The 27,821-nt window shown below is 43.7% G+C and overlaps 3 protein-coding genes across 6 annotated transcripts; 1 reads left to right on the top strand and 2 right to left on the bottom strand.

Annotated features, from left to right (window-relative positions):
* Window positions 1–4,539: 4,539 nt before the first annotated feature.
* foxl1 (forkhead box L1) lies at window positions 4,540–5,667 on the bottom strand. The gene has a single exon (XM_034534070.1). The coding sequence runs from the start codon at window positions 5,665–5,667 to the stop codon at window positions 4,540–4,542; it is 1,128 nt and encodes a 375-aa protein (XP_034389961.1).
* Window positions 5,668–10,882: 5,215 nt separating this feature from the next.
* acd (ACD shelterin complex subunit and telomerase recruitment factor) lies at window positions 10,883–14,663 on the bottom strand. Of its 3 annotated transcripts, none has more exons than XM_034534037.1 (3): window positions 14,543–14,663; window positions 13,161–13,270; window positions 10,883–12,885 (listed from the first exon to the last, which is right to left on the bottom strand). In XM_034534037.1, exon 3 carries the CDS (start codon window positions 12,787–12,789, stop codon window positions 11,065–11,067), a length of 1,725 nt encoding a protein of 574 aa, XP_034389928.1. In that variant the 5' UTR covers window positions 12,790–12,885; window positions 13,161–13,270; window positions 14,543–14,663; the 3' UTR covers window positions 10,883–11,064. The 3 variants fall into 3 exon arrangements, with proteins under 3 accessions (XP_034389928.1, XP_034389926.1, XP_034389927.1); XM_034534035.1 differs by lacking the exon at window positions 14,543–14,663 and adding an exon at window positions 13,652–13,727; XM_034534036.1 differs by lacking the exon at window positions 14,543–14,663 and adding an exon at window positions 13,535–13,707.
* On the top strand, window positions 13,918–26,548 carry gan (gigaxonin). Of its 2 annotated transcripts, XM_034534032.1 has the most exons (13): window positions 13,918–14,064; window positions 14,448–14,644; window positions 14,791–14,905; window positions 15,021–15,371; window positions 16,824–16,892; window positions 17,031–17,182; window positions 20,788–20,909; window positions 21,071–21,183; window positions 22,126–22,275; window positions 23,452–23,588; window positions 24,247–24,381; window positions 24,714–24,823; window positions 24,918–26,548. In XM_034534032.1, the coding sequence occupies exons 2-13, from the start codon at window positions 14,460–14,462 to the stop codon at window positions 25,082–25,084; spliced, it is 1,806 nt and encodes a 601-aa protein (XP_034389923.1). In that variant the 5' UTR covers window positions 13,918–14,064; window positions 14,448–14,459; the 3' UTR covers window positions 25,085–26,548. The 2 variants fall into 2 exon arrangements, with proteins under 2 accessions (XP_034389923.1, XP_034389924.1); XM_034534033.1 differs by lacking the exons at window positions 13,918–14,064; window positions 14,448–14,644; window positions 14,791–14,905; window positions 15,021–15,371 and adding an exon at window positions 15,464–15,564 and having other exon boundaries at window positions 24,918–25,084.
* Window positions 26,549–27,821: the final 1,273 nt, after the last annotated feature.

Here is a 27,821-nt window from a genome sequence, read left to right as displayed (position 1 = left end):
GTTAAGATAACTGAATTTGCAGTCTTAGCGTAAATCATTTGCTAAAGCTTTAAAGCCATTCATATAATCTTAACTCAAGGTATCCCATCTTTATCTAACTATAAGTTAGCAAGTGTCACGGCAGTTCATGAAATAGTCACAAATTGCCTTTCAACCAGAAGACTGGTGTTTGACTGCTTGTGACAGTCTTCTTAAACATTTGTTCCACAATACTTTGTTCCAAACCTAGCTGATTGTAGTATTGTTCCCTAAACCTAACTGATCGTGATATTGTTCTCCAAACCTAACTGATCATGGTATTGTTCCCTATACCTAACTGATCGTGATATTGTTCTCCAAACCTAACTGATCATGGTATTGTTCCCTATACCCAACTGATCGTGATATTGTTCTCCAAACCTAACTGATCATGGTATTGTTCCCTATGCCCAACTGATCGTGGTATTGTTCTCCAAACCTAACTGATCATGGTATTGTTCCCTATACCCAACTGATCGTGATATTGTTCTCCAAACCTAACTGATGGCGGTATTGTTTCATAAACCTAACTGATCGTGGCATTGTTCCCTAACTGATCATGGTATTGTTCCCTATACCCAACTGATTGTGGTATTTTTCCCTATACCTAACTGATTGTGATATTGTTCCCTATACCTAACTGATCGTGATAGTATACCCTATACCTAACTGATCGTGATATTGTTCCCTATACCTAATTGATCGTGATATTGTTCCCTATACCTAACTGATTGTGATATTGTTCCCTATACCTAACTGATTGTGATATTGTTCCCTATACCTAACTGATCGTGATATTGTTCCCTATACCTAACTGATCGTGATATTGTTCCCTATACCTAACTGATTGTGATATTGTTCCCTGTACCTAACTGATTGTGATATTGTTCCCTATACCTAACTGATCGTGATATTGTTCCCTATACCTAACTGATCGTAATATTGTTCCCTAAACCTAACTGGTCATGGTATTGTTCTATAAACCTAACTGATCGTGGCATTGTTCCCTAAACCTAACTGATCATGGTATTGTTCTCTAAACCTAACTGATCATGGTATTGTTCCCTGAACCTAACTGATCATGATATTGTTCTCTAAACCTAACTGATCATGGTATTGTTCCCTAAACCTAACTGATCGTGGCATTGTTCCCTAAACCTAACTGATCATGGTATTGTTCCCTAAACCTAACTGATCGTGGCATTGTTCCCTAAACCTAACTGATCATGGTATTGTTCTCTAAACCTAACTGATCATGGTATTGTTCCCTGAACCTAACTGATAATGGTATTGTTCTCTAAACCTAACTGATCATGGTATTGTTCTCTAAACCTAACTGATCGTGGTATTGTTCTCTAAACCTAACTGATCGTAGTATTGTTCTCTAAACCTAACTGATCGTGGTATTGTTCTATAAACCTAACTGATCGTGGTATTGTTCCCTGAACTTAACTGATAACGGTATTGTTCTCTAAACCTAACTGATCATGGTATTGTTCCCTAAACCTAACTGACCGTGGTATTGTTCCCTAAACCTAACTGATCGTGGTATTGTTCCCTAAACCTAACTGATCATGGTATTGTTCCCTATACCTAACTGATCATGGTATTGTTCCCTAAACCTAACTGATCGTGGTATTGTTCCCTAAACCTAAACCTAACTGATTGTGGTATTGTTCCCTAAACCTAAACCTAACTGATTGTGGTATTGTTCCCTAAACCTAAACCTAACTGATTGTTGTATTGTTCCCTAAACCTAACTGATCATGGTATTGTTCCCTAAACCTAAACCTAACTGATTGTGGTATTGTTCCCTAAATCTAATTGTTTGTGGTTTTGTAGTTTTGTTGTCATAATGTAATCATTTTGTGACTATTTCATGAACTGCTGTGACTGTGTTACACTATTTCCAAGCGTTCAAGCTACAATTGTGGTAGTAAAGCATGAGGTAATTCATGAGATCTTCTTTTAAAAGCTTTCATTTTGAGGAGTACGTTGAAAAGTCCTGAAGTCAAGGAAGAAACCTGATTTTAGAGAATAAAGCTGCATATTCTAATCTGATGGACCTTTCCCGAATTGAAAGCACATCTTTCTTTTTGAAGTGGAAGAAAAACAAAGAAGTGTATATAAATGAGTTTGATCATCTAAACAGGCGTTTTTTAAACAGGAAAGTAAATATATTTGGGCCAAATAGCAGCTGAATATTGGAGGAGGATGCCTCAAACAAACATTATAGGAAACTGTATTCAGAAGAAACAGATGTTTTTTCTGCGTTCTCCCACCTTATCTGGCACAGAGGAAAAGCAACAGAGAACAGCTCTGTGTCCCCGCGAGAGGGTTCAGACTGGTGATGCTCGCTACAGGTCCAAGATCTGACTCAGCTCGGCTGTCAGATCTTCAGTCTAACTGAGAGGACTTCCCTTTTGTCTGAGCTGCTTTCTCATGTACTGATCAACCACATCAGATAACTGACACAAATGAATCCACTTTGCTTTTCAAGGACTTTGCTGAGCCCAAGGGCTTCATGTGTTAATATGAAAATCCCAAAGAGACAAAGCATTGAGTTGAACTGATACCTCTTTCCTCTCCTCCATTCTCTCCACTCAGAGCTTTCCATTGTGTTTTATTTACGAAATAAGCATATACACAGGAAATGCTTGTGATTGCAAGTTCCTCCCTTCAAATGTGGGGAAGTTTATTTATTTTTAACAAACATTCCTGATTTGCACAGCTCCGGCTTCTTTCAGACGACGTGTGTCGTTGCTACAGTCCTATATTTAGACATGGCCGCCCTCTTGTTTGTAACGATGCTGTCAGCAGAGCTCTCTGACTTTATGTTTGGGTGTATGTTTCTTCAGACTTCACTGATTCTGAACAAGAAAGTTCATAGTTAACTTTGGGAGTAGTTGTCTGATAAACCTCATCTTATACCTCAGCAGGTGGAGTTGTAGGTAACTCCCTCTGCTGAGAAAGAGCAGAAGGTGTTTAAATGAACGTGAACAAAATAAAAGTGGCCCTTGACCAAATTAACGATGAAAAATCCAAAAAGAATGATCTCATTCTGTTGACCTGTGCTCTTATTTCAAAGAAGCCTCAACATGAACAGGCTTATTAGAATGAGTTAGTTGTGTAGTCCACATCAGATATAATGATCACATGTTTACTGTTGAATTGATTGACATCTAAATGGACATTTTATGGAAATTCATGATTCTCATAATGTATTATATAAAACATATTTCAGACTATACTATATTAATGTGTTATACTGTGTCTTACCACATCATGTCCTAATATTCTATTTTTATTTTGCTATATTAATACAGACACCACTATCACTTAACATTTAACTTTGTCTTTAATTGTTCTTGTATAGTTTCTTCTCTTACACTAGTTTTATATACCAATTATTTTCTATATTATAGATTTGTTCCTTCATTTTACCTCTATGTGTCGGTACCTATTTCTGTATTTGTGCTGGTGCAGCACAGCATAAAATAATCTCTGGAGATTAATAAAGCTGTATTTTATCTTATCTTGTTTTATTTCCCCACAAATGTGTTGTCATATGCGTTATAATGCATTAGTATACAGTATCACCATTATTAACTCTAATATGAGGATGTAAATACAGTGAGGTCACAAATCTTCAGAGGGACATCTATAACATCTTAAAAATTAACATCACTAAATCATCACTGTATTATTTCTATTAAAAACGACTGTTTTCAGATTCCAGTTGTCTGAGTAAAGATATATGGCGGAAAGCACGCCTGCTTCATAAACCATGGTGTGGATCCCAGCAGTGGAAGAAACTTTCCTTTAAAGTCAACACTTTAAATTTAAAGGTGTATATGTCCTTTAGGGGTCGTCAGTTGTTGAACTTGTGTTAATTGAATTGTGTTAATTGAATCCGCTGTAACGTTATAAAAAGGAGATACAGGACGTTATAAAAAAAACTTTAATCACAAAAAAGTGACATTGTAACCAAACAATCTTCCAACAGAATTTATGTTTTGACTCACGGTTTTAAAACAATTCTTAACAAACTACACTTTATTTTTTGGACACGGCATTCAGAACAGAGTGGAATGTGGAGCATCATTGGATACATTATTGAGCACTAAACATTATTCTCATATTGGATGTCCATTGCTGTCGGCTGAAGATCACTGATCACTGAACGACAGGTGTTCCTCATCATGAATAAAGAGAGAAACACTGTGTGAGCGTTCCCTGAACATCCACATCGTCTCCTTTACCTTTGTGTTGCATTACGCATTGAGACATACACTTTGGGGAGCAACCGTCTTCTAGTAATAACCACAAACAATAGCCACTGATTATTACGCATGCGTAAAACTGAATCTAAACGCGTCCTGCTGCTCTTTGTCATTACTGCAGATGAGGAGGATCGCGGTCCTGAAAAGTGCAGTAAGCTGTCTCATCATGCAAAGCTACTTACGGAGTTTACACTTTATTTTGTATTTTGAGTAAATTACATGAAAGTCTGAGCTGTACTCATTTAAAATGCAGCACTTTGTCGGGGCAGGCGAGTGACAGGTAAGAGCAGAGGGGGAATCCCATGTGGTACAACTGGTGCTGCCGAGCGCCGAGGGCCGCGTACGGACTGCGCTCTGCGCATGTCTCCGCGGACAACCCGAGGATGCTGCTGCGCATTTCGTCCTCGCTCCTCGATAAGATGCTCTCGATGCTAAAACCTTTCGATTTGTCCCTGCCCGGCGCGTGTCCTTTCAGCCTGTCCGGCGCGAGCGCAGCCAAGTTCGTGTTCCCTGCGCAACTGAAGCTGACGGCGCAGAGCGGACCTCTGTCCTTGTCTCTTCCGCTGAACGCTGACCGTCTCTCCTCTGGCTCCCGGCGTGGGGACGCGCTTGGGACGCGCGCAGCGTCCATCCAGAGCGGAGCGTGTCTCGGAACGGGACATGTCTCGGGCTCGGGGGACTCAAGCCTCCTCCCGGTGGACGCAATCGCGTCTTGGTTGTGGGACACTTTAGGTCCTGGAGGATTTGGCGTCTGTTCCGCGTGGTTAAACTCGACAGTAACCGCTTTTGTGTCCGCGTGTGCCTCCAGACCCGAGCCAGTCTGATGTCTCAGGGAGGCTTGAGGATCCCTGGATTGGCCCGGGCCCTTCGTGCGCTTGTGTCCTCCGGCTTTGGAGTCCAGAGCCTCCTGCTGGCTCTTCGCCTTCCTCTTCCTCCGACGGTAGTTGCCGTTCTCGAACATGTCCAGGCACTTGGTGTCCAGCGTCCAGTAGCTGCCTTTGCCGGGCCGGCCCTTCTCTCTGGGCACCTTGATGAAGCAGTCATTTAGGGAGAGGTTGTGGCGGATGGAGTTCTGCCAGCCCTGCTTGTTGTCGTGATAGAAGGGGAACCGGTCCATGATGAACTGGTAGATGCCGCTGAGCGTCGCGCGCTGCTCCGGTGCGCTCTTGATGGCCATGGCGATGAGCGCGATGTAGCTGTACGGCGGCTTCTGCGGAGGCTCCTGACGGGCCGGCACGAAGCTCAAGGCGGCGGGCACGACCCCTCGGCTGTCCCCTCCGTACAGGTAGATGAGCGGTGGACCTGAGAGGCTCAGACCCGAGGGCGGCACTCCGAGAGACGGCAGGCGGCCGTGGTAGAGAGTCATGACGCCGGGGAAGCTGCAGTGTGTCCCGGGGAAAGTTGAGCCTGCTCCCGGAGCTCCTTTCCACCACTGACTGACTCCCCAGCCTCATGAGGACCCCAGAAATGTTAATAATTGTTGTACGTTTGCTGTGTTATGTTGACTTTGCACTGGGAAATAAATTGGCCATCATAAACAGTCGGCGGTGTTCTCAGCCCACCCACATTAATTAAAATTTCATTGCGCTGAAACTCCCTCGTGTTCTCCCCCTCTTCCTAACAGCCAATGAGGTGCCGGGTTATTCCCTCATCTGTTTATAGAATTAGTCGCTTGATAAGTCTGCCCACCCAGGTCGAATCAAGCTGTGTTTATTTGGAAAAATTTCCGGGCACCCAATACATAAACGCACTGATGTGCTGTTTGAAATATCACGTCCATCCCTGACGCTGAGAGTTGCTCACACAGAGAGAACAAGCAAACATTGCCGGGTCCTCTCTGGGAGCTGCTGCGGGTTCGCTCATGTGAAAACAAATTGTATAAGAGGGGAAATAACTTAAACAATGTCTCTCAACTGGAGTCAGCACGGCATTCAAAGATCTGAGGACATTAGTGATGGATGACTGACAAGATATTATCACCATCACACTGTATACTACTACTACTACTACTACAGGCCTGCAGCTGCTTAAAATGCATGCATCATCATTATTCTTATGCTATTTGCATTATGAGACATGTTTTATGTTTGATTATGCAGGTTGTCAAATTCTCGTTTTTTTCTTATTATATGTTATTAATTGTGTTATATTTCTCAGCAACTGTAGCTCCATCTTGATTCTAATTATTGTATTTATTTATTTCCCTAACAACAGAAATTAGACTCCAAAAGAGTGATATTCATCAGCTGTTACACACATTGCCAGAAAACAACAATGAGGTGACTTCAGCGGAGTGATCGGCTCATGATGAAGACCAAAGAGATGTGGCGGACAAATCCGGAAACAACAACAAAGTGAGTAGCCCTTTTAATACAATTCTTTTTTGTAAAAATAGTCTGGTAGAATTTAACCCTTCTCAGGTCCGTCGCTCACAATGAAAACATACACACGATGACAGAACACTGAAGGAACAGAGCATCACACACACACCATATCAACTAAAGAATATATAGAAAGCTAAATCAATAACGCAGAGTCAGCGGTTATGGAGTAGCGTCTAGTTTTCATGCTTTAAATGCTCGTTTTGAGAACTATTATCCATAGCAGTGGTTCCTTACCTGAAGGTTGTCAAGATAAATCTAAGGGTCCATGTGATGGTCCTGGCGATGTGAGGTCCTGGGACAGGGATGTTGTATGTGTACAGATTGTAAAGCCCTCTGAGGATAATTGGTGATATTGGGCTATACAAAATAAACTGAATTGAATTGAATTACAGTTTTGTTGAATTGCTCAAACCCAGTTTCTGGAACTCGGCCCTCTCTGTTGATTCTCTAAAACACCCTCCTGTAGATTCTTTGCAGCGTGCTGTATTTAAAGACCACGAACACTAAGGCAATGTGTTTCACCTCAATCCTCATCTACTCATTACAGTATCAGGCACAAGGATGAAGGTGACTATATTAAAATATCGGTCTGTAAACACAATACAGTGTTTCTTGTTCACACTATGAAGCAAACATGAATACTGTTTAGTGCTCAACTTTGGATTTCTTACTGCTCCAACTGATTACTGGGTTTTCACAGGTGCATTCTGGGTGCAGCTGATATTTCAAAGACAACCTAAACTCTCACAACTTGTAGTTTGACAGATGTGTCTAATAGAGAACTGTGTTTTCCACAACAAGTGTGTTTCAGTATTTTAAACTTGGTGTAAAGAAGACAAAATCTGCTCAACACAAAGACTACATGAGTTGGAGCTTTCCGTTATTGTGCCACAAGTGGTACACAGTGGTACAATAAGTTTGTGTGTCTTGGTAATTACAAGAAACTGTAACAGTAATACATTACATTACATTTAGTTGGCGTTTTTATCCAAAGCGACTTACAATCATACACCGCAGACACAGCTACAGGGAGCAATTCAGGGTAAAGTGTCTTGCTCAAGGACACATCGACTAGGGCCGTGAGCGGGGATCGAACGCCCGATCCTCTGAATGAAAGACGGACCTGCTAACTGCTGACCCACATTATGTCTGTTGCATATTATGATACGTCCTCTTTGGGACTTGACTCACATCTTTGCTTCTTTCTTGTGTGCCACTGATTCATTCTAATGGATTTGTTCCTTATGTTCCTGCTGCTTTAGTTTCCATTTATACGTTTTGAGTTCATCTTTCTGTTTCAAATGAAAAAAAGCTTTCCTTTGTGATTGGCTCCTGAAAGGGAGTCCATGGTGCCTTCAGGCTCCTGGGGAATCGCTGGTTCTGGTTCTATATTTGGTCATTGTTCTATATGAATAGGGGAATTTGAAGCGGATGTGATTCATCAGAACAGTTCTGCAATAAATAGCACAATACCATTGACAACTCACCTCATCCTTTTATTTCTACCACTATCATCATTTTAGCTCTCAGTATAATACAATATATGACAGCTGTCAGAATGACCAGAGCTGAACCAACAACTCCACAGTGACAACACATACATAAAGCTTATAAAGGTAATGTGGAAATACTGGTTATTCACAGCGCAGCTGTTCTTATTATCAGTTATTAGAGGGGTCGGGATAGTCATCTTTACATATTCCAAATAAATCCCTGACAAGTCGGGCTTGATTTTTGCTCTCCATTATAACACACACACCCACACACATTACATCACACATAGAAAACACAGATTGATACACCAATTGATACTAAATGATGTCTGAATGTTGTATTTGCATCAGCGGTGAACTAAATGTGTTTTAATTTCCCGTTGAGACGCTGCAGGCAGACTCTTAGGAACGTATTGCCTTAAAAGGACAACATGCACAGTATTATTTGTAGATGTGAGCATGATGCTTTATATTATGTATTTTCCTGTTTATAGGTCAAAGGAGGATTATAACAACTTTACAAGTGCACACAGCTGGCTCCTGCTTACATTAAGAGTTCTGAGCTTTCAGTGGATGAACTCAGAAGTTTGGTCTTTTTTTGGTCTTTTTCTCTCTCAGCAGACAGTGATTCATTAGCAAATAAAACTAAACTAACATGCAAGTATCAGACGCGTACAAGTCAACGCAAGCAGGATTTGACATTTTCAAAGGGCATACTGCAGGAGACACATTTGATCATTTTGACAATTGATACTGATCCAAGAATGTTTTTCTATCAGCCGTTGACCACAGAAAAATGATATCGCCGTTAAAGGAGACATATCATGCTCATTGTCAGGTTCAGAATTGTATTTTGGGTTGCTAATATAATATGTTTACGTGCTTTAATGTTTAAAGGTGCTAAATGTGAAATTAAAAGCATACCTGTGACTCCATATGGTTCTCAACTTGGCAACAGCTCAGCCAGCAGCTAGAAGCTAACTGTAGAAGCTAAACACCTCTAACAGTTCAAGTTGACAGAGCGGACAGAGTGGACAGAGCTGAGAGAGGACAGAGCTAACAGTGCTAACAGAGTGGACACAGCTAATAGCGCTAACAGAGTGGACAGAGCTAACAGCGTGGACAGAGCTAACATCGTGGACAGAGCTAACAGCGCTAACAGAGCTGACAGAGAGGACAGAGCTAACAGAGCTGACAGAGTGGACAGAGTTAACAGTGCTAACAGAGTTAACAGCGCTAACAGAGCTAACAGAGCTGACAGAGTGGACAGAGTTAACAGCGCTAACAAAGCTGACAGGGTGGACAGAGTTAACAGCGCTAACAGAGCTGACAGAGCTAACAGAGCTGACAGAGCCAACACCGCTAACAGAGCTGACAGGGTGGCCAGAGTTAACACCGCTAACAGAGCTGACAGGGTGGACAGCGTTAACAGCGCTAACAGAGCTAACAGAGTGGACAGAACTAACACCGCTAACAGAGCTGACAGGGTGGCCAGCGTTAACAGCGCTAACAAAGCTAACAGAGGTGACAGAGTGGACAAAGCTGACAGAGCACCATGTTTCCACACCATTGTGATGACATTTAAGGTGAGCACAGAGAAACGTTCCCCCCTCATCAGATGAAAGTGAAAACTCTGCAAAACACATTTGAGAGCACAGAGTGACTTAAAGAATCACACCATCAATTAGGCACCTGTCACTCACCTGTGCACTCAAACCATTAAAAAACTTCTCCATCCTGGTATTTTCTGATGGTGTCACAATAAGTCACTTGCAATTATAAGAATACGTTGTGGGCAGAAATGCAGACTTCATGCACTGTAGTATTACTTATTACATAATACAGTATCTTTGTGTATGCATATTATCTAAAGGCTGAATGTAATCTTCTGTGTTATAATATTGTTCTACAAATGTTGAAATTGGGGTCTAGTGTCCATCATGGTCACAATTCACCGGCAGTTTTCACATCTTTGCAAATGAACTGTGTTTTGAACATCTAAACTTCCTCCCAGTGGTCATCAATGAGGTGTTTAGTGCCATCTACTGGACAAGTAAGAAAGTGCTTTGCTCTCACAGGTGATGCTGCACACATAGTTTGTGTTTGAGGAAAGGTAAAACATCATGCTCCTGTATGATTTGGTGAAATAAACTAATCTTGAATGAATAATTTCCTGAAATAAAATAATCAACATCAAATCAAAATCTTAAAAACAGAAGAATGGTTTCAGAACTATTAATCCTGACTTGTTCTTGTAACCGTCTCTTAACTTGACAAAAACGTTGAATAAATCCGAGCTGTTCACTAAATCATTGGTTCACACATGTTTTTAAAATCCAAGTCGAGCTGAAAATCTTCTTTGTCAGACGTTTCCTGTGATATGAGACAATGGTTAGTTTGCCTTGACCATCATATATTATTGTAAAGCTGCATTAATCAATAGTTTTTGTCAACACTGGATCACGTGACTAGGATGTGTAAACTGTGTACTATTACTCTCACCATATTACCCTAATAAGGCCATATACTGTGTCAAAAGGCCTTTTGATGTTAAACTCATCATGCTGCCAAAAATGTTCAATGCATCTTTAATATTTTCTCTTGAGTTCAGTGAACAGCTCATCAAACATTCAAATTATATTTCCAGTTAAGTGGACCAAAGTGAGGAATATGTTTCTATTCTACTTTAAATAAGACAGCAAAGGAATTTTCTGCTTCTTTTATTTACGCTGGACAAGCTTAAAACCTCTCACAGTGAACTTCTTTTTTGCAAACGGGACTTTTTACTCGGTGAGTCAGTGATGCCATACAAAATAGACTCATGGAACATTATCATGAGTGGTCACTATGTCAGAGGAGACTGGAACAGTAAAGTTTTTAAAAAACCTAAAGCGAGGTGACGTCAGACGACGTCTGATTGGAGTTCACTGGATCGCCTGTCTGCTTCGGAACAACAAGATGCTTCACGGCCCAGTGCAGCAGGGACTCTGTCACTTTGAATCGACTGAAATCCTGCAGGTTCTGCCCTGACAGCTGGTAGGAGTAAGAGAACTGGCGGCCGTCGCTGTGAGCGGTGGGTCTTTTTCTGGACACGGCTCCTTCACCGGGACTGCTGCCCTCGTCGGCCCCGGAGCCCCCCTGAGAGTCAAAGAGCCAAGACGGAGGGCTCCCGCTGATCGGAGCTTCCTCCTCATCTGCTTCTGGTGTCGGCTCACTTCTCTTTCTCTGTGCCTTTCTATATTTCTCCTCGACGGCCTCCTCCACATCCTTTTCCAAAACCGGGCTTTGTTGGTCCAAAGCCGGAAGAGTTTGTTGAGCTGCGTTTATGCAGCATTCATCTGAGGCAGGGGGCAGGTCCGGCGTTCTGGGGAAGGCCTCTGGTGGACTCACAGAAGTCAAAGAAGCAGCCGGTAGCTTCTGGTATGGCGGGAGGTTGCTGTGCTCTGATGTCTGCTGGGAGTCCTTGGGGCTGTGGACAGGGAGCTGCGGGCTGGCTAGGATCCCGGAGTGGTCGGACCTGAGTTCGGGAGCAGCGGGGTGCTGCGGCTGTGGGCTTGGTGTCGGAGACTCATTAGAGCACGACGAGGTTTCACATGGTGGAAGGTGGAGGTCCCAGAGGCTGGATAAAGACCGGATGTCGCAATCAATCATGACTGCGATCTCGCTCTCTTGTAGCATGCTGTCCTCTGCGGGACGCAGCGAAGTCTCATCGGCGTCCCGGTCGCTCTCTACAACTGCTGGCGTGGCTATTCGCCACTCTGCGTCGTCAACGGAAGGCGCCGTGGTCTCTGAAGGTGGACGTGAGTCTCTCGCTCTGTCATCAGAGGCGGCAGAAAGTCCATTCGTTGTCCTGCTTCCGACATTTGGAGGTGTTTGCATCTGCTGAGCGTCTTCCTCCGGGATGAGAAGACACTTCATGGGGACACTGAAACCTTTCACTCCCTTATATCTGACCTGGTCGACAGCCCAACTGGTGGCGGCGAATATGTCCGGGTGGGTCGGCGGTGAAGTGGAGGTGGAGGGCTGCGGGCTCGCTGCCGCCAGCCTCTCCCGGACGTCGTCCAGCACGGCCTGCAGGCAGTCGTGCTGCCACTCCCCCAGCAGCTCCGACAGGTCGAACCCACACTGGGAGTCCTGCGTCTCCTGACCCAGCAGGGCCCTCCACGTCTTGCAGATCTTCATCCTGACGGAAGGCAAAGTCGTGCTGCAAGGGGTGCTGTCTTTAACAGGCCCGGCCGCAGTCGTGGCCAGCTCCCCGACTGATAAGACAAATCTGGATTTGGTCTGTTCCAGGTCCATGTGGAACCGCAGCTCGTAGTCCTGGATGCACACCGTGGTGTTGACCAGGCTGGTGAAACACTCGCGGTCCTCCTGCTCCTGAAGGTGCTCCCAGGCTGACACCGTGAGAATGGCAGGGATCTGGACCAGCCCATCCGACAGGAAGAGGAGCCCTGTGGGGCCCTCGGAGCCAAGAGCCTGGGACTGAGACATCTGACCCACCCCGATGACGTGGGCCTTCAGCCGCCCGATGACACTCTCCTCCTGGCTGCCGTAGCTCAGGATCAGACTCTCTATCCACGGAGAAAGTCTGCTCCGAGCAGGGCGATGCATGCTGGTAGTTTCAGACTGCGAGTCCGCAGGTATGTTCCGTTGGGCACACGTTTACGATGCTCATTGGTTCCTCCATCGCAACATCACAAGCTGGAGCTGGTGACAAGAGATATAACATATATATGCAGTTATTAAATATTTAACATTCGGAGGAAATCGTGGGAAGAAGTCAGAGCTGATCACTGACATCCTTTCCTCAAACTGTGACTCCTACACTATATAATATAGTTCGTGCTTTGTTTTCTTTTCTTATCAAGCATGTTGGACGACAAAGCTGCATTTCGTTGTGTTGTACAATAACAATAAACGAGCCTTGTATGTTGCATGATTCTCTTAGCTAGCATAGCATCATAATACCCACACGATATTACCTTTGTGTAATCCTGCGCATAGCAGAATCATGTTTACGTTCGTCCAAAGTTATGGCGGCGAAAGTGTTTTCAAGTTGGCGAGAAATAGCAGTGGCCAGAATGAAGTCTTCCTTCAAATTAAAAGCAGATATGTTAGTCTATGTATTCTTGCATATACCGATATAACCATAATTATACACGATGAAATAAATATTTTCTTATTTATCACCACATACTTATTTTATTCAGCTAAGTTATTTTTAATAAAACGTGTACTAACTAACTGTTAGTTGATTTAAAATGTTGTATTCATGCCGGAAATGCTGGTGTACATTGTTCTCGTTAGCTTTGTGCTGGCAGTTTGGATGTAAAGCCCCATTCCATTTAGCTTTTACCTCTGACTTGGTTTAGCCATTGCGAAATCTAGACAACGACTCAGCGATAGGTTTTTGTTGTTCTTGGTTTTAAAATACGTTTTTATGAAGGCATATTTAAAGTCATATCTGTTTTACCCGCAAATCTGTTGGTACGCAAGTTGCCACTGAAGTATTGGAACGTGTTTTCCGCCTAGCTGGTGCTGCATTCAAGTGCCAGATTAATTCTACAGAATCCCGATAGTAATAATAAAAACAATTTTCTTTTACAACCTATTTAGGGCTATGTGACTAATTGGTTAACGTTAGGTATAATATGGCTTCTTATGTGAATATTGATGTATATTGTTTATATTTATTTGGATAGTTAGGTAGCACAAATGAATGGTTAAGTCGTATCTCCCATATTTCCTTTTACCGTGAATGCAGCACAATACATGTCTTCACGTCCAGTTACAACATTCTCGCCTGGAGTGATTCATGTTGTCCTAAAAGAAGCTAGGAGCAGCCTATGCCCGGACTAAAACAAAAGCACCTTTCCTAGTTTTAAGGTAAGTCACGTAAAAAGCCTCAACTCGAATTGTCAAAGGGGAAAACACATGACATAACAAGTTGGACAACTATAGTTAGCCAGCGCTGGGGCGCATGTGTGTGTAGCTTTGCCCCATATGACAGTGAGTTGATTTGGCTAGCCGCATACGACTAGCGGTAGCTAGCTAAGTTTCCTCCTGCACTGCTGGACTGGACATCGTTTCGCCAGCGACATTCCACGCTCTTTGCCATAGGAGCTGCTTGTTGTTGTGCTAAGTTACTAGCATAGACACAGCGCGTCTGCTAATGACCAGCAGTAAGAACTGCCTTTTGCTAAGGCACTTTTTTATTTTTATTTTGTGCAAGCCGAATTGAAGAGTGTCCCCTGTTCACTTGTGCACAGTGAAACCTCGACATGCCCGATTCTGTCGCGAGTGAAACCGGTTCCAAGGTTTCGGACCCACAACATTCCAAGAAACTCCTCCGGGTCCTTCGTACCTTCTGGCAGGAGCAAAGTTTCCACGACGCGCTGCTGGTGGTCGATGGAGAGGAGCTGGCGGTCCAGAAGAACATCCTGGCCGCTGCCAGCCCTTATGTCAGGTCAGTCCCGCCAGCAACACGAGCTTCCAGCTGTGATATTTTGTGTCACAGCATCATGGGCGTGTCCACTGTCCCAATGCTCCCAGCTGACTATGTTAAGTGCAGCTGGTCTATCATATTCAGTTCTGCTAATGGTTTCCTGTTAGGACCAAGCTGAACTACAATCCCCCAAAGGAAGATGGGTCTACATACCGAATCGAGCTGCAGGGGGTCTCCATGGCCATCATGAAGCAGATCCTGGACTACATCTTTAGCGGTGACGTAAGCATGGAGGCTTTAGTGACATCCTCAAGTTTTTAGGCGTGGGAAGTAAATGTGTGCCGCCTCTCCTCATATGTTGTGGTGGATATCCATTTGGCCTGTCCTCCACGCACAGATCACTCTGAGTGAGGAGACCATCCAGGACATGGTGCAGGCGTCGGACATGCTTCTCATGACCGACCTCAAGAACCTGTGCTGCCAGTTCTTGGAGAGCTGCATCGCCGCAGAGAACTGCATCGGCATCCGGCTCTTCTCTCTGCACTACTGCCTCTACCACGTCCACTATGCCGCCACCGAGTTCCTGCAGATGCACTTCGGCGACGTGGTGCGCACCGAGGAGTTCAGGGAGTTGCCCCCGAGCCGGCTCTGCGAACTGCTGGCCATGGAGAAGCTGAACGTGGGCAACGAGAAGCACGTGCTGAAGGCCGTGGTGCGGTGGTACGCACACGACCCGGTGGAGCGCAAGGTGGGTTCAGTGTGAAGATGAGAGAGGTTATAAAAAATGTGGACAGGTCTGATTTATAATATTTATATATCCTTCTACATTACATGGTTGGAGTCAATTTCATTTTAAGGAAGGGTACACCAGGAAGTTGGTTTTCCTCCGCATAGCTACCTAGTCAACTATCTGGTCATTACAGTCTTGTGATCTTTTTATGGTAAGTAAGCTTTCAAATACATGTGAGTTCTAGAAGCCAACATCTGTAACATTGCGATACAAGTCACAAACTGGCTTTGGCCTTCTTAGAAACGCCATATTTATAGATCTATTTCTGGAAAACGTCCTACAGGATCATACCAGTGCTTATTCATGCGTTAACCCTTTACATCTCAGTATTTTGCAAACAATACAGTCATGTTGTAGAAATGTATTCTTTCTCGATCCATTGGTTTCATTTCTTTTCCGCGCAATATTAAAGTCATCAAGTCTGCAATGAAGTGCAAACTTTTCAAAGCCAGCTGCTTTCACACACACAACGCTAATGAAACACTGGCAACAAATTGATGTTGAATTATCGCTCACTGTGATTGGTAACAAGAGTTTCACGAGTGTAAGACTGAAAACAAATAGGAACCAGTTGCTGCCTGGAACGATGAGTAAACACAGGAGAAACATTTTCTTTTTTAAATAACTGATATCAGATCTTCATTTCAAATAGTCCATTAGTTCAATATGATTTAAGTGTCCTATCTGAGGGCTCCCCGTTCAATTCCTGTAGTATTTGTTGGTGTACTACTCTTCTGGAATGCTGCTGAAGCACACAGAAACATTTGATGTTTAGAGATAACACACCATGCCTTATGGTATAGCAAAAACAATATTTTATTGTTAAAGCTGTTATCTTTGTTAATAGGAAAACGTTGATTAGCGAATCAACGTTTTCCTATTAACAATGGATCAGTTGACTGTGGGCGATATGATGGGCACCGCTCGAAATGTCAAACCCACGAAGCATTATTGCCAACTCGGCAGTTTACTTTGGCTCATTGTTTTGGTTTTAATGCCTGAAAATGTAATCCTCAACCTTGTTTCCAGCAAGAATCAGGCAGCTGTTTAAAGACCAAAAGCTCTGATTAAAAGCCAGTCCTCACTACCTGCCCAGCACCGAACATCAGACAGGCACGTTGGGGAGTAGCTGGAGGACATCGGGACATGGGGGGCTGCAGATATAAGGGTTGTGTCAAAACCGAGCTTAACAGAGAATAAATATTGGACTTACGTTTGCCAGACACACGTGTCCATATGACGCAGATGTGTGGAAATGGGCAACTTCTTCACAACGTGTTCACTGTATTACCTGTTTATAAGCTCGTACCTGTGCTCCCAAGTGGCCAAGAAAAGCCCATTTATTTGGCTCCAAGTGCTGCAAGCTTTGTGTTTGATCCATGAACCAAACAGTTCCATCTGTATTTGCAGGTGCACATGAAGGAGGTGATGTCGGCAGTTTGGCTGCAGGGCCTGGACGTGAGCTACCTGAGGGAGCAGGTAGGGAAGCTGTGAGCTGCTGTCCAGATTAGAATGTATGCTTCATAGTCTAATCAACAGTGAAACGGCACGTGATCGACGTCCAGTCCTTTGTTTCTTCTGGCCTAAGTGGTTGTGTGCTGCATGGTTTCCCATCAGGCCTTGGGGGAGCCACTGATGAGGGAGGTGATCACAGAGTACTGTCAGCAGGTGCTGGCAGCTGGCCCGCTGCAGGGCGAGGCCATGCTCGCCGCCTTCAAACCCCGAGGTTACTCGGAGTGCATCGTCATCGCCGGAGGGGAGGATCGCAAGTGAGTCCCGTTCTGATCATTTATCGTCTTTCAATGGAATCATATTGTGATGATATCATATTTTGAGATATTGTGATGCACAATAACAAGTATTCAAACATCAATTGAGAATGATCGCAGACTAACTGAAATTTCTCACAAAAGTTCATACTTAATTAAGGAAAGAATATTCTGTAATTTTCATTTGTCATGTATTCACAAGATTATACAAAATCATGTGGCCATTTCATATTGACTATTTATTAAATTACCAGAAGATAAAATTACCTCAATTCAATTCAATTCAATTCAATTTTTCAATTCAGTTTATTTTGTATAGCCCAATATCACAAATTACAAATTTGCCTCAGAGGGCTTTACAATCTGTACACATACGACATCCCTGTCCCAGGACCTCACATCGGATCAGGAAAAACTCCCCAAAAATAACCTTTCACAGGGAAAAAAGGGAAGAAACCTTCAGGAGAGCAACAGAGGAGGATCCCTCTCCCCGGATGGACAGAAGCAATAGATGTCATGTGTACAGAATGAACAGCATTTACAAAGTTACATAAACACATTACATGAATATGACAATGTATGAATGGAACTCCAATCCATGAAACAGAAGGAGGTAGAGAGGAGGGGGCGGGGCATCAGCAGGGCCAAGGTGGGAGGCCGGCTCACCAGGCATCAGACACCTCCAGGTCCAATGGACCCTATGAGACGTGAAGTCACAACGACTCCGGGGAGGAAGCAGAGTTAATAAGGTGCAATGGAGAGATGTAAATGTATCCATAAGGAGAGAGAGAAGAGGAGAGAGGTGCTCAGTGTATCCTAAAACATCCCCCAGCAGCCTATAAGCCTATAGCAGCATATCAAGGGGCTGGACCAGGGCAAACCTGATTCAGCCCTAACTATAAGCACTATCAAACAGGAAAGTCTTAAGTCTATTCTTGAATGAGGTGACTGTGTCTGCCTCCCGGACTGAAAGTGGAAGCTGGTTCCATAAAAGAGGAGCTTGATAACTGAAGGCTCTTGCTCCCATCCTACTTTTTAGGACTCTAGGAACCACAAGTAGCCCTGCATTTAGTGAGCGCAGCTCTCTAGTGGGGCAATATGGTACTACAAGCTCCTTAAGATATGATGGTGCATCACCAATCAAGGCTTTGTAGGTGAGGAGAAGAATTTTAAATGTGATTCTTGATTTTACAGGGAGCCAGTGCAGCGCAGCTAATACAGGAGTAATGTGATCTCTTTTCTTAGTTTTTGTGAGTACACGAGCTGCAGCATTCTGGATCAACTGGAGGGACTAAAGAGACTTATTAGGGCAGCCTGATAATAAGGAGTTGCAGTAATCTAGTCTGGAAGTAACAAACGCGTGAACCAGCTTTTCTGCATCTTTTTGAGACAAGATGTGCCTGATTTTTGAAATGTTACGTAGATGAAAAAATGCAATCCTTGAGATTTGCTTAACGTGGGAGTTAAAGGACAAGTCTCGGTCAAAGATAACGCCGAGATTCTTTACAGTGGTGTTGGATGCGAGGGAAATGCCATCTACAGAAACCACATCACCAGATAATTGATCTCTGAGGTGTTCAGGGCCCAGTAAAATAACTTCAGTTTTGTCTGAGTTTAACATCAGGAAGTTGCAGGTCATCCATGTTTTTATGTCTTTAAGACATTCTTGAATTTTAGCGAGCTGGTTGGTCTCCTCTGGTTTGATCGATATATATAATTGAGTATCGTCTGCATAGCAATGAAAGTTTATGCAGTGTTTCCTGATAATATTGCCCAAAGGAAGCATATATAAGGTAAATAAAATTGGTCCAAGCACAGAACCTTGTGGAACTCCGTGATTAACGTTGGTGGTCATTGAGGCTTCATCGTTTACAAATACAAATTGAGATCGATCTGATAAATAGGATTTAAACCAACTTAGTGCGGTACCTGAAATGCCAATCGACTGATCCAGTCTCTGTAATAGGATGTCGTGATCAATGGTGTCGAACGCAGCACTAAGGTCTAATAATACCAGTACGGAGATGAGTCCTTTATCTGATGCAATTAGGAGGTCATTTGTAATTTTCACCAGTGCTGTCTCTGTGCTGTGGTGTTTTCTAAATCCTGACTGAAACTCCTCAAATAAACTATTCTGATGTAGGAAGTCGCACAACTGATTTGCGACTACTTTCTCAAGGATCTTAGAGAGGAAGGGAAGGTTAGAGATCGGTCTGTAGTTAGCCAACACCTCTGGATTAAGAGTGGGCTTTTTCAGGAGAGGTTTAATTACAGCTACTTTGAAGGAATGTGGTACATGGCCTGTTAGCAAAGACACATTAACAATATCCAGCAGAGAGGTGCCAATTAAAGGCAACACGTCTTTAAGCAGCCTCGTTGGGATGGGGTCCAAGAGACAGGTAGACGGTTTAGAAGTAGAAACCATTGAGGACAATTGGTCTAGGTTAATGGGAGAAAAGCTATCCAAATATACACCAGGGCATACAGCCGTTTCCAAGGCCACTCCTCTTGATGACAGATCGGTAGTAGTTAAGGGCAAGAGATCGTCAATCTTGCCTCTAATAGTTAAAATCTTTTCATTGAAGAAGTTCATGAAGTCATTACTACTGAGGTCTATAGGAATACACGGCTCCACAGAGCTGTGACTCTCTGTCAGCCTGGCTACAGTGCTAAAGAGAACCCTGGGAACCCTGAGATATATACTGTGTGTGTGTATGTGTATGTGTATATATATATATATATATATATATATATATATATATATATATATATATATAGCGTCTATACGCCGTCTTTCGTTGTGTTTCTAATGCTGCGTTCACACCAAACGCGTTGCGAATATTGCAACGTGTTTGGTGTGAACGCAGCATAAGGACGCTCCTCAGACCGACCTCTTCCACTGCAGGAATCGGTCTGAAGTCCGCTGCTCTCCACTGTGTTCATATTGTTCCTGCATTGGTTTATCCACAGTTCTCCCGCACGCCGCAGTAGTCTGACGAAGTTTCACTCCACTGGTTGTTTCAATGCTGCGTAACGCCTTTAAGTCGTACTTCATGCTCGTAGTACTTCATGCGCGTGATACTTCATGCTCGTAGTACTTGATGCTCGTAGTCCTCCGGTGATAAGATAACTCCAGTTTGAGTGGTTACAAATAGCTTTGCTTGTATTAACTACGCCGTCTGGTAGAGAGTTTAAATGAAAATGTCCATTTTAAAAGTGCATTTCTCCATGTTCTCAGACAATTTGTGCAGCAGCATTAAGCCCCTCCCAATGCAACAAAAAAAAATGTTAATGCATGATGAAATTATTGTCTGTGTTAATTCGGTCGTGGTCCTCTCTGCCAGACTGTGTCCGCTCCTCCGTAACTACTGATGTTCATGTAGGAGAGAGACCCAATCAAATATTGATTTCAGGTTAATTAAGCCTCTTCCCGGCACTGTTCCCCGAACCACTCCCCCACTCTGAACCCAACCACGCCCCCCGCCACCACAATGACGTATACAGAAACGTTCCCACTTCTCTCCACAGACGTTTCAAACGGAAGAGGTTAAATCAGTGACGAGTTCACCCAGGTCGCATGGTGACGCTTTTTATGACCCGTACAGAAACAGGAAGCCCACTGCTGTGACGCGCTGCATGTGTCCGCTCTATGACGCCAACAGACAGGCCTGGATCGAGCTGCAGCCAATGAGCGTCGCCCGCCTCGGCCACGGCGTGGTCGCCGCCGGTGAGTGCTGGCTAGTCCAGGAAAAAAACACACCTGTAACTCCTGTCGTGAATACCTTGAATTACTCTAATCCTTTCATCGGGATTAGGGTTTTGGATCATTTGTATTCAGTAGTAACAGTGTACTAACTGAGTGAGAATGTTGTGTTTCCTGTTTGTCAGAGGGTTTTCTGTTTGTGATGGGCGGAGTAAATGAACACCACACAGTCATGGATAGTGGAGAAAAATATGACCCCGACTCCAACACCTGGAGTCCCATACCCCCGATGCTACAGGTATTCCGCCCCCCTTCTCTAACTGTGCTTCTCCTGACCTTTCAGCAGGTAAAATGATCCCTCTGAAGTATTCAAACAGTCTAATTTCTTTCCCCTTTTCATGTATTTTGATATCCAGCTCAATCTTTCTATAAAATACACACTGAAATGATAATTCCAGCTTTTTGAATTTGCTGCTGTTGATTTTGAAGCAGGATAATTGATCAGCAAATGGAAAGTTCTGCAGCTGTTAATTCAATTCAGTTTATTTTGTATAGCCCAAAATCACAGGTTACAAATCATCCTCACAGGGCTTTACAATCTGTACACATACGACATCCCTGACCTTTGACCTCACATCGGATCAGGAAAAACTCCCAAATAATACAAAAAAACTTTCACAGGGAAAAAAGTGAAGAAACCTTTGGAAGAGCAACAGAGGAGGATTCCTCTCCCCGGATGGACAGAAGCAATAGATGTCATGTGACCAGATGAAGAGAGTTACAACACATTCAATGAATATGACAGAATGTATGAATAATTAGTAGGCATGGACCTATAGCAGCATATCTAAGGGCTGGACCAGGGCAAACCAAATAAGCGCTGTTAAAGAGTGTCTGAAGTCTTACAGTGCATGCCTTTTACTTCATGACCACTAGGTGTCAGCAGAGCTGCAATAACTAGATTTGACACATTGACTACACACCAGTTTTCACTTTGTAGAGAAAAGTGTTGTCATGATATGTGGACTAGATTGTTGAACACTCTAAACAATACTTCTTAAATTAATGTAAATCAGACTTCAATATAGTGTTCATATCTTTAAAGAAAAGCATCTCAGATTCAATTCATAATGTAAACCCATACCCAAAATGTGGTGGAGCCATAACAGCAGCGCTTGGTGTGATAGTTGTGTATTTGAATGTGTGTGACATTTCAGTGGTTGGGTTGTCTTGTCACCAGGCTCGTCAGAGCTTTGGTGTGGTGGAGCTGGACGGTCTGATCTACGTTCTCGGAGGAGAGAACAATGAAGCAGAGCTGATCACCGTCGAAGTGTTCGACCCTCACTGCAGTACCTGGAAAATTCAGACCAGTATGACCATGATCCGCAAGGTAACAACATGCATACAAATATCACAATGACAGAGTGGAAGCAGTCTGGACCACAATAATATCTCAACAAAGTAGTGACCTTTATGTCCTCACTCCATTGTTAAATGTTGTGTCACATTCAATTCTAGAATATCAGATCTAAAGTGGGCAATGTCGGCTAAAATCAATCTGGCAGGTAATTGTCACAATGAACCAAGGTAAATAATAATAAACAATAATTAACTTATTAAATAAACTTATGAACCATATGTTCTGTCCTCACGGTGATGATCTTATTAACTTTTTGTACTGAAAACTAGACTAGACAAATGGATTATGAATTTGACATTGCGAGCATATCTATTGCATTATGCTCAAAATTCAAGAATGAATTAAATACAAGTGAATTGCACGCTTTTATTTTAAAGTAATGTTATCAGAACATTATAACAGGCACTCTGGGAGCAACAGCAAGTTAACATACAGAATATAAATATGGTAAAATAATTCTGAACAGGTCTAGCACAAAAAAAAAAACACACAGCTGTAATTTACTGTGCAGGAGACTTTTGGTCTGTAAAGCCTCTGAAAAAATAAAGCAGCTACACTAACCCCGCCGCCATCTTTGTAGTCCGCTCCGTTTCATACAAATCGACGGAGCGTCTTGAGGCTCATACGCCGTCTTTCGTTGTGTTTCTAATGCTGCGTTCACACCAAACGCGTTGCGAATATTTGCAACGTGTTTGGTGTGAACGTAGCATAAGGACGCTCCTCAGAAGAAGAAAAAATATCTATTGCTTCCACACGGCTCTCAACAAGGCGACAGCTGAGCTGCCGGCTAGCAGCTAACGGTTGTGACGGCAACAGTGCTGACACAGTTAACAGTGTGTAGCTGAGGGGGAACCGGAGGGCTGCGGCTACACTCCCGCTACGATGCCATCGTATGCTTTTATAAATTTTTTTCAAAGTGTGTTGGTGCATGTGTTAGAGACCGTCAACATAAATCAAACTGCCTTTTCTGGCTTCCTCATTTGGTTGCTGCTTATGTTTTTGGTCTCTCGCACCAGACGGTTCTCTTTGTCCGGACAGTGACACACACACACACACACGTAAAATGGGCCCAAGTGATTAATTTCCCCCAGCGAAGCTCTCCCAACATGCTGCGACTTGTTCAGCCGTGTCTGTCTTCTCCGTCAGGTCGGCTGCTACGCCTCCATGAACAAGAAGATCTACGCCATAGGCGGGGGCTCCTACGGGAAGCTGTTTGACTCCGTCGAATGCTTTGACCCCAAAACGCAGCAGTGGACGGGCCTCTGTCCTCTGAAAGAGAGACGGTAAACACTAGCTGTTGTGGTCTGGGTGGGACACGAGAGAAAGAGGGTCTCGTTTTGATCTGCTGACGGACCGTTTAAAGCCCACATGTGTTGTCTCCTCCTCATGTCATTGTCTTATCTCCTCGTTTCTGTTCATTGATGATACTTCAGTCACATGTTCTACGTACCTGCTGTGTAACACAAACCTTTAACTTCCGCCTGTGAAACTTTGTACTTGTTTGCAACAGGAAACTGAGCACGAGTTCCAGGACTGTCAGTTTTAGTTTGAGTTAAATGTCCCTCAAATGACGCCACAGTCTAACTGAACTCATGGCCCTCGTATCAAAATGCTGCTGAGGATGTTGAAGTGACTGTAAGAGAGGATGTTGAGTCACACTTGTTAGTCACAGCAGAGCCTGAGATCCTGATGTGTGAAGCAACATTCAGCATTCAGTCACTTTTATCTCCTGTTATCTCCTTTAAGGTCATTTATGAGCCATGTTGCATAGCAGGATAACTTTATGGCCTCGAAGTAAAGTCTTTTTATGTTTTTTGCGTCATTGTGATAAAGTGCCTTGATTAAGAATCGACAAATCAAGGAATCTAATTTGCCGGATTAGTCAACAGGAGACAATCCTGACCGGGTATTTTATCCACTAAGAAGTTTCTCAATTGCCAGGTTTGGGTCGGTGGCGTGTGGCGTCGGCCAGGAGCTCTACGTGTTCGGCGGAGTTAGAAGCAAGGAGCAGGACAACCCCGAGCAAAGACAGATGCTGACCTGCAAGTCTGAGTTCTACCATGACGAGATGAGGAGGTCCGTAAGGAGAGGCTGCTTCTAAACAGCACTTTGACATACTTACCCACGTACATACTACTGTTTTGGATTTTTTACTTTCTTATTCTAAACATTATGTGTCAACGATCTGTGATCAAACAGCAGTTGAGCCAACAAAGTCACCACAAGGACCATTTAGTTTAGCTTCACAAGCAGATGGACCTTCTAAACGTATTCCCGTCAGGGACCACAAAGTGGTTTCATATTTTGTCGGTTCCTCTCCCGTGACTAGAAAACAGTTCTAGTGTTTATTCTGTTTCAGTTGCTAGATTAACCGGCACGTTACTGTCTGTGTGTCGTGATGGGTACAGGTGGATGTTGCTGGATGACCAGAACTTGTGTATCCAGACCAGCTCGTCCTTTGTTTGCGGCGCCGTGCCCATCGGAGCCAGCATCTATGTGCTGGGAGACCTGGACACAGGTCAGCAAGAGAGAACCGGCTAGTACGACTCCAGAATTCTGACGAGGTTACGCTGGTTGTTTTTAATGTGCACGGTTGGTGTTTTCTTGGACAGGAACGAGCTTCGACTACATCCGGGAGTTTCGCCGCAGCACTGGGACGTGGCATCACACCAAGCCCATGTTACCCAGCGACCTCTCCAAAACAACCTGCGCCGCCCTGCGCATCGCCAACTGCCGACTGTTCCGCCTTCAGTTGAGCCAAGGCATGTTCCGGATCTGAGTGGCCCTGGGTCGGCTACTTTCTACCTGCTGTAGGTCTGGCTTTTGGGCTTTTATGAAGCCTAAAGTGTTCTCGTCGTTAGATACTGAGGGCTTTATACTTGACAAGACAAAAGGTTTTTAACCTAAATATTTCTTTTGGTTTTAGTGTGGGTTTGTTTTTTATTTCAATAACCGTACCTCATTTGTAATGTTTACTGGGGATTTGTTGCTTGGTGAGAGATTTAAGCTGTAAACGGATCTTAATATTGACTTCCACATTGTTTTTATTACAAGAGGGATTTAGATTGACATTTTAAAAGCACTGCTGTGTTGCATTTATTATATTGTTTGGTGGTGTATTGTTCGACTTTTTGGCCCAATTGTAGATGACATAATCATTTGTCATGATATTTTTAATAGCTACAGTGAAGGTTAAGGGTTGAAAATATTTTCGTTCCATAAATCTTTAGTGGGAAGGGAGACTGGTGTCCGTCCCTAGAATAAGAGAGCAATGGGGTCCTCCACTGGTTATAAAGTAGAGCATGGTATTAATAGTAATCAGGGGAGGTATTTTGTTATTCGTGTTATGAGGCCCTGATCACACCGAGCGGCTTCACTAGTAACGCACCGCCTACAAAACCATTGTTTTCCTTGGCCCGATCATATCGAGCGAGGGGCAGGCTTTCATACTTTACCACTGACTTCCTGTTTCGATGCCGGTAGACGTGGTAGTAACAGACAAAGGCAGAATTATATTAGCGTTTTCTTTATTATAATAAGCAATATAATTGTTGCCCTCCCTTGTCATTCAACAGCGGCTCATCAGCTGTTATGTACAACCCAAATTGCCAAGAGCTGTTTAGGAAGCAGCCTCGCCTGTTGCCACACGTCTCGTGTGATCCGGCCGGAAGTTACTAATAAGTCATAGACTGAGGAGTCACTCCGGATCAAACCAGTGAAATACTCTCTGGTTTGGTTCTGCTCGCGTTGACTCCAGGGAAGTGCAGAAGAGTTTGGTTATAAAGTCAACATGCTGGACTCTGGACTTGCTGCAGATCCCGCCCCCCCCCCCATCGCTGTACAGAGCACTGCTAGCTTGTTTATTGATATTGAACATGTCCAAATTGCACTAAGTTCGTCAAAGCACGCCCCAAGGTCTCCAGCTGTACACCAGTAGATCGGCTGAACGGTTCTCAAGATAGGACGGGTTCCTCGCCTCACAGTTCGATGAAGACGAAGGTTATTTGGAAATCAAACTTTATTTATTTAGCACCGTTCACTCCACATCAAATGCACCTCAAAGTGCTTCACAAAGCCATTCACCAAACTTCAGATTTTACAAATTTTTAAATGTTCATACAATCAGAATCAGCTTTATCGTGCGTGTGTGTGTGTGTGTGCACATACATACATACACACATACATACATACACACATGGAATTTGACTCCGGTTACACGTACGTACATACATATTTAAATTACAAATAACAGGATAAATATAAAAAGACAGAGTGGCAACATGTATGTACAATATAAAAAAACAACAACGGTGACAATGAATTGGGGATGTTAGTACAATAAAGAAGAATCAAAGAATTCATAATGATCAACATTTAAAAGCTAAAACACAGAACCTGACATTATAAAAAAGTCATCCTGCTGATGGGAGCATTAGATCGCCTGATCAGAAGCCCGACGTGTTTGGAGGAGACTCACAAACGACTTGTTGGCGGTCTCTAGTCGGCAAAGCTCTAAATAGGCCGACAATGTTTCCGCACATCCTGACATCCTAAACTCCCACAGTGTGTAAAGGCCCCGTGTGACTGGAAACCTCCGCTCTGCTGAATGAATTATGGACCGGGTAGAAACCTCCTGCCTGGAGTGGTAAATGATGAAGGCTGATGGGAACGGGAACCCCCACACGCTACCTGAATGTCTCCACGTCGGAGCACAAGCGCTTTCCTAGCTGGTCCGTCTTTATTGTTGACCAAGTTCAATTCAGTTTATTTTGTACAGCCCAATATCACAAATTACAAATTTGCCTCAGAGGGCTTTACAATCTGTACACGTACGACATCCCTGACCTCACACAAGTTGGGCTCGTTCCCAAATAAACGCTGCTGCGAGTGACGCTCCAGAGTCGCTGGACGCGTTGCTGCCTCCGCGACCTCCGACTTGGCTTTCCAGTCAGTACAGATTTGGCATCCCTTGACCCCGTTTTGTTCTGTGCGAGTTCCAGCTGCTGCTGTGCTTCCCCTGCTCAGCGGAGCTCAAACACACCTCTCATAACATCAGAAAGATCCACACATGACACATCCAGGGTTAAAACTGAGCTCTCGCCATTGAAAGCCAATGCCAAGCAGTCTTTAAATGGAAATGAAGTCTTGTTGCCAGAATGGAAAAGGAATCACAAAAACCTGAGATATTAATATTTCAGCAAACACTTTGTATTCACGTTTTCTTGCATGGAAACGCGTTGCATTAAAATGTGTTGGAATCCGTGTACTGCCACCTATCATAAACATGTCCGTTTTAAAAAATTAAATTTACAAATCTAAACAAACGCCAGCTTTTTAGTATCAAACTGAGCGAGGAGGCCGTCTGTTGCACCAGCTGACCCGAGGTCAAAGGGGCAGCTCACCTCTCAGTGGTTTTCCTCTTTAGTGCTGGTTATCCATCTAAAAATCGTACCTTGTCGTGAGCAGTTTCATGCAGGAACTAGTTCCTGGATCATCTTAAGTGACCACGCCATGAT

Source organism: Cyclopterus lumpus, chromosome 6, assembly GCF_009769545.1.
Source record: "Cyclopterus lumpus isolate fCycLum1 chromosome 6, fCycLum1.pri, whole genome shotgun sequence".
Taxonomy (NCBI): domain Eukaryota; kingdom Metazoa; phylum Chordata; class Actinopteri; order Perciformes; family Cyclopteridae; genus Cyclopterus; species Cyclopterus lumpus.
The sequence above is the reverse complement of the archived record's forward strand: the minus strand, read 5'-3'. Positions and strand labels throughout refer to the sequence as shown.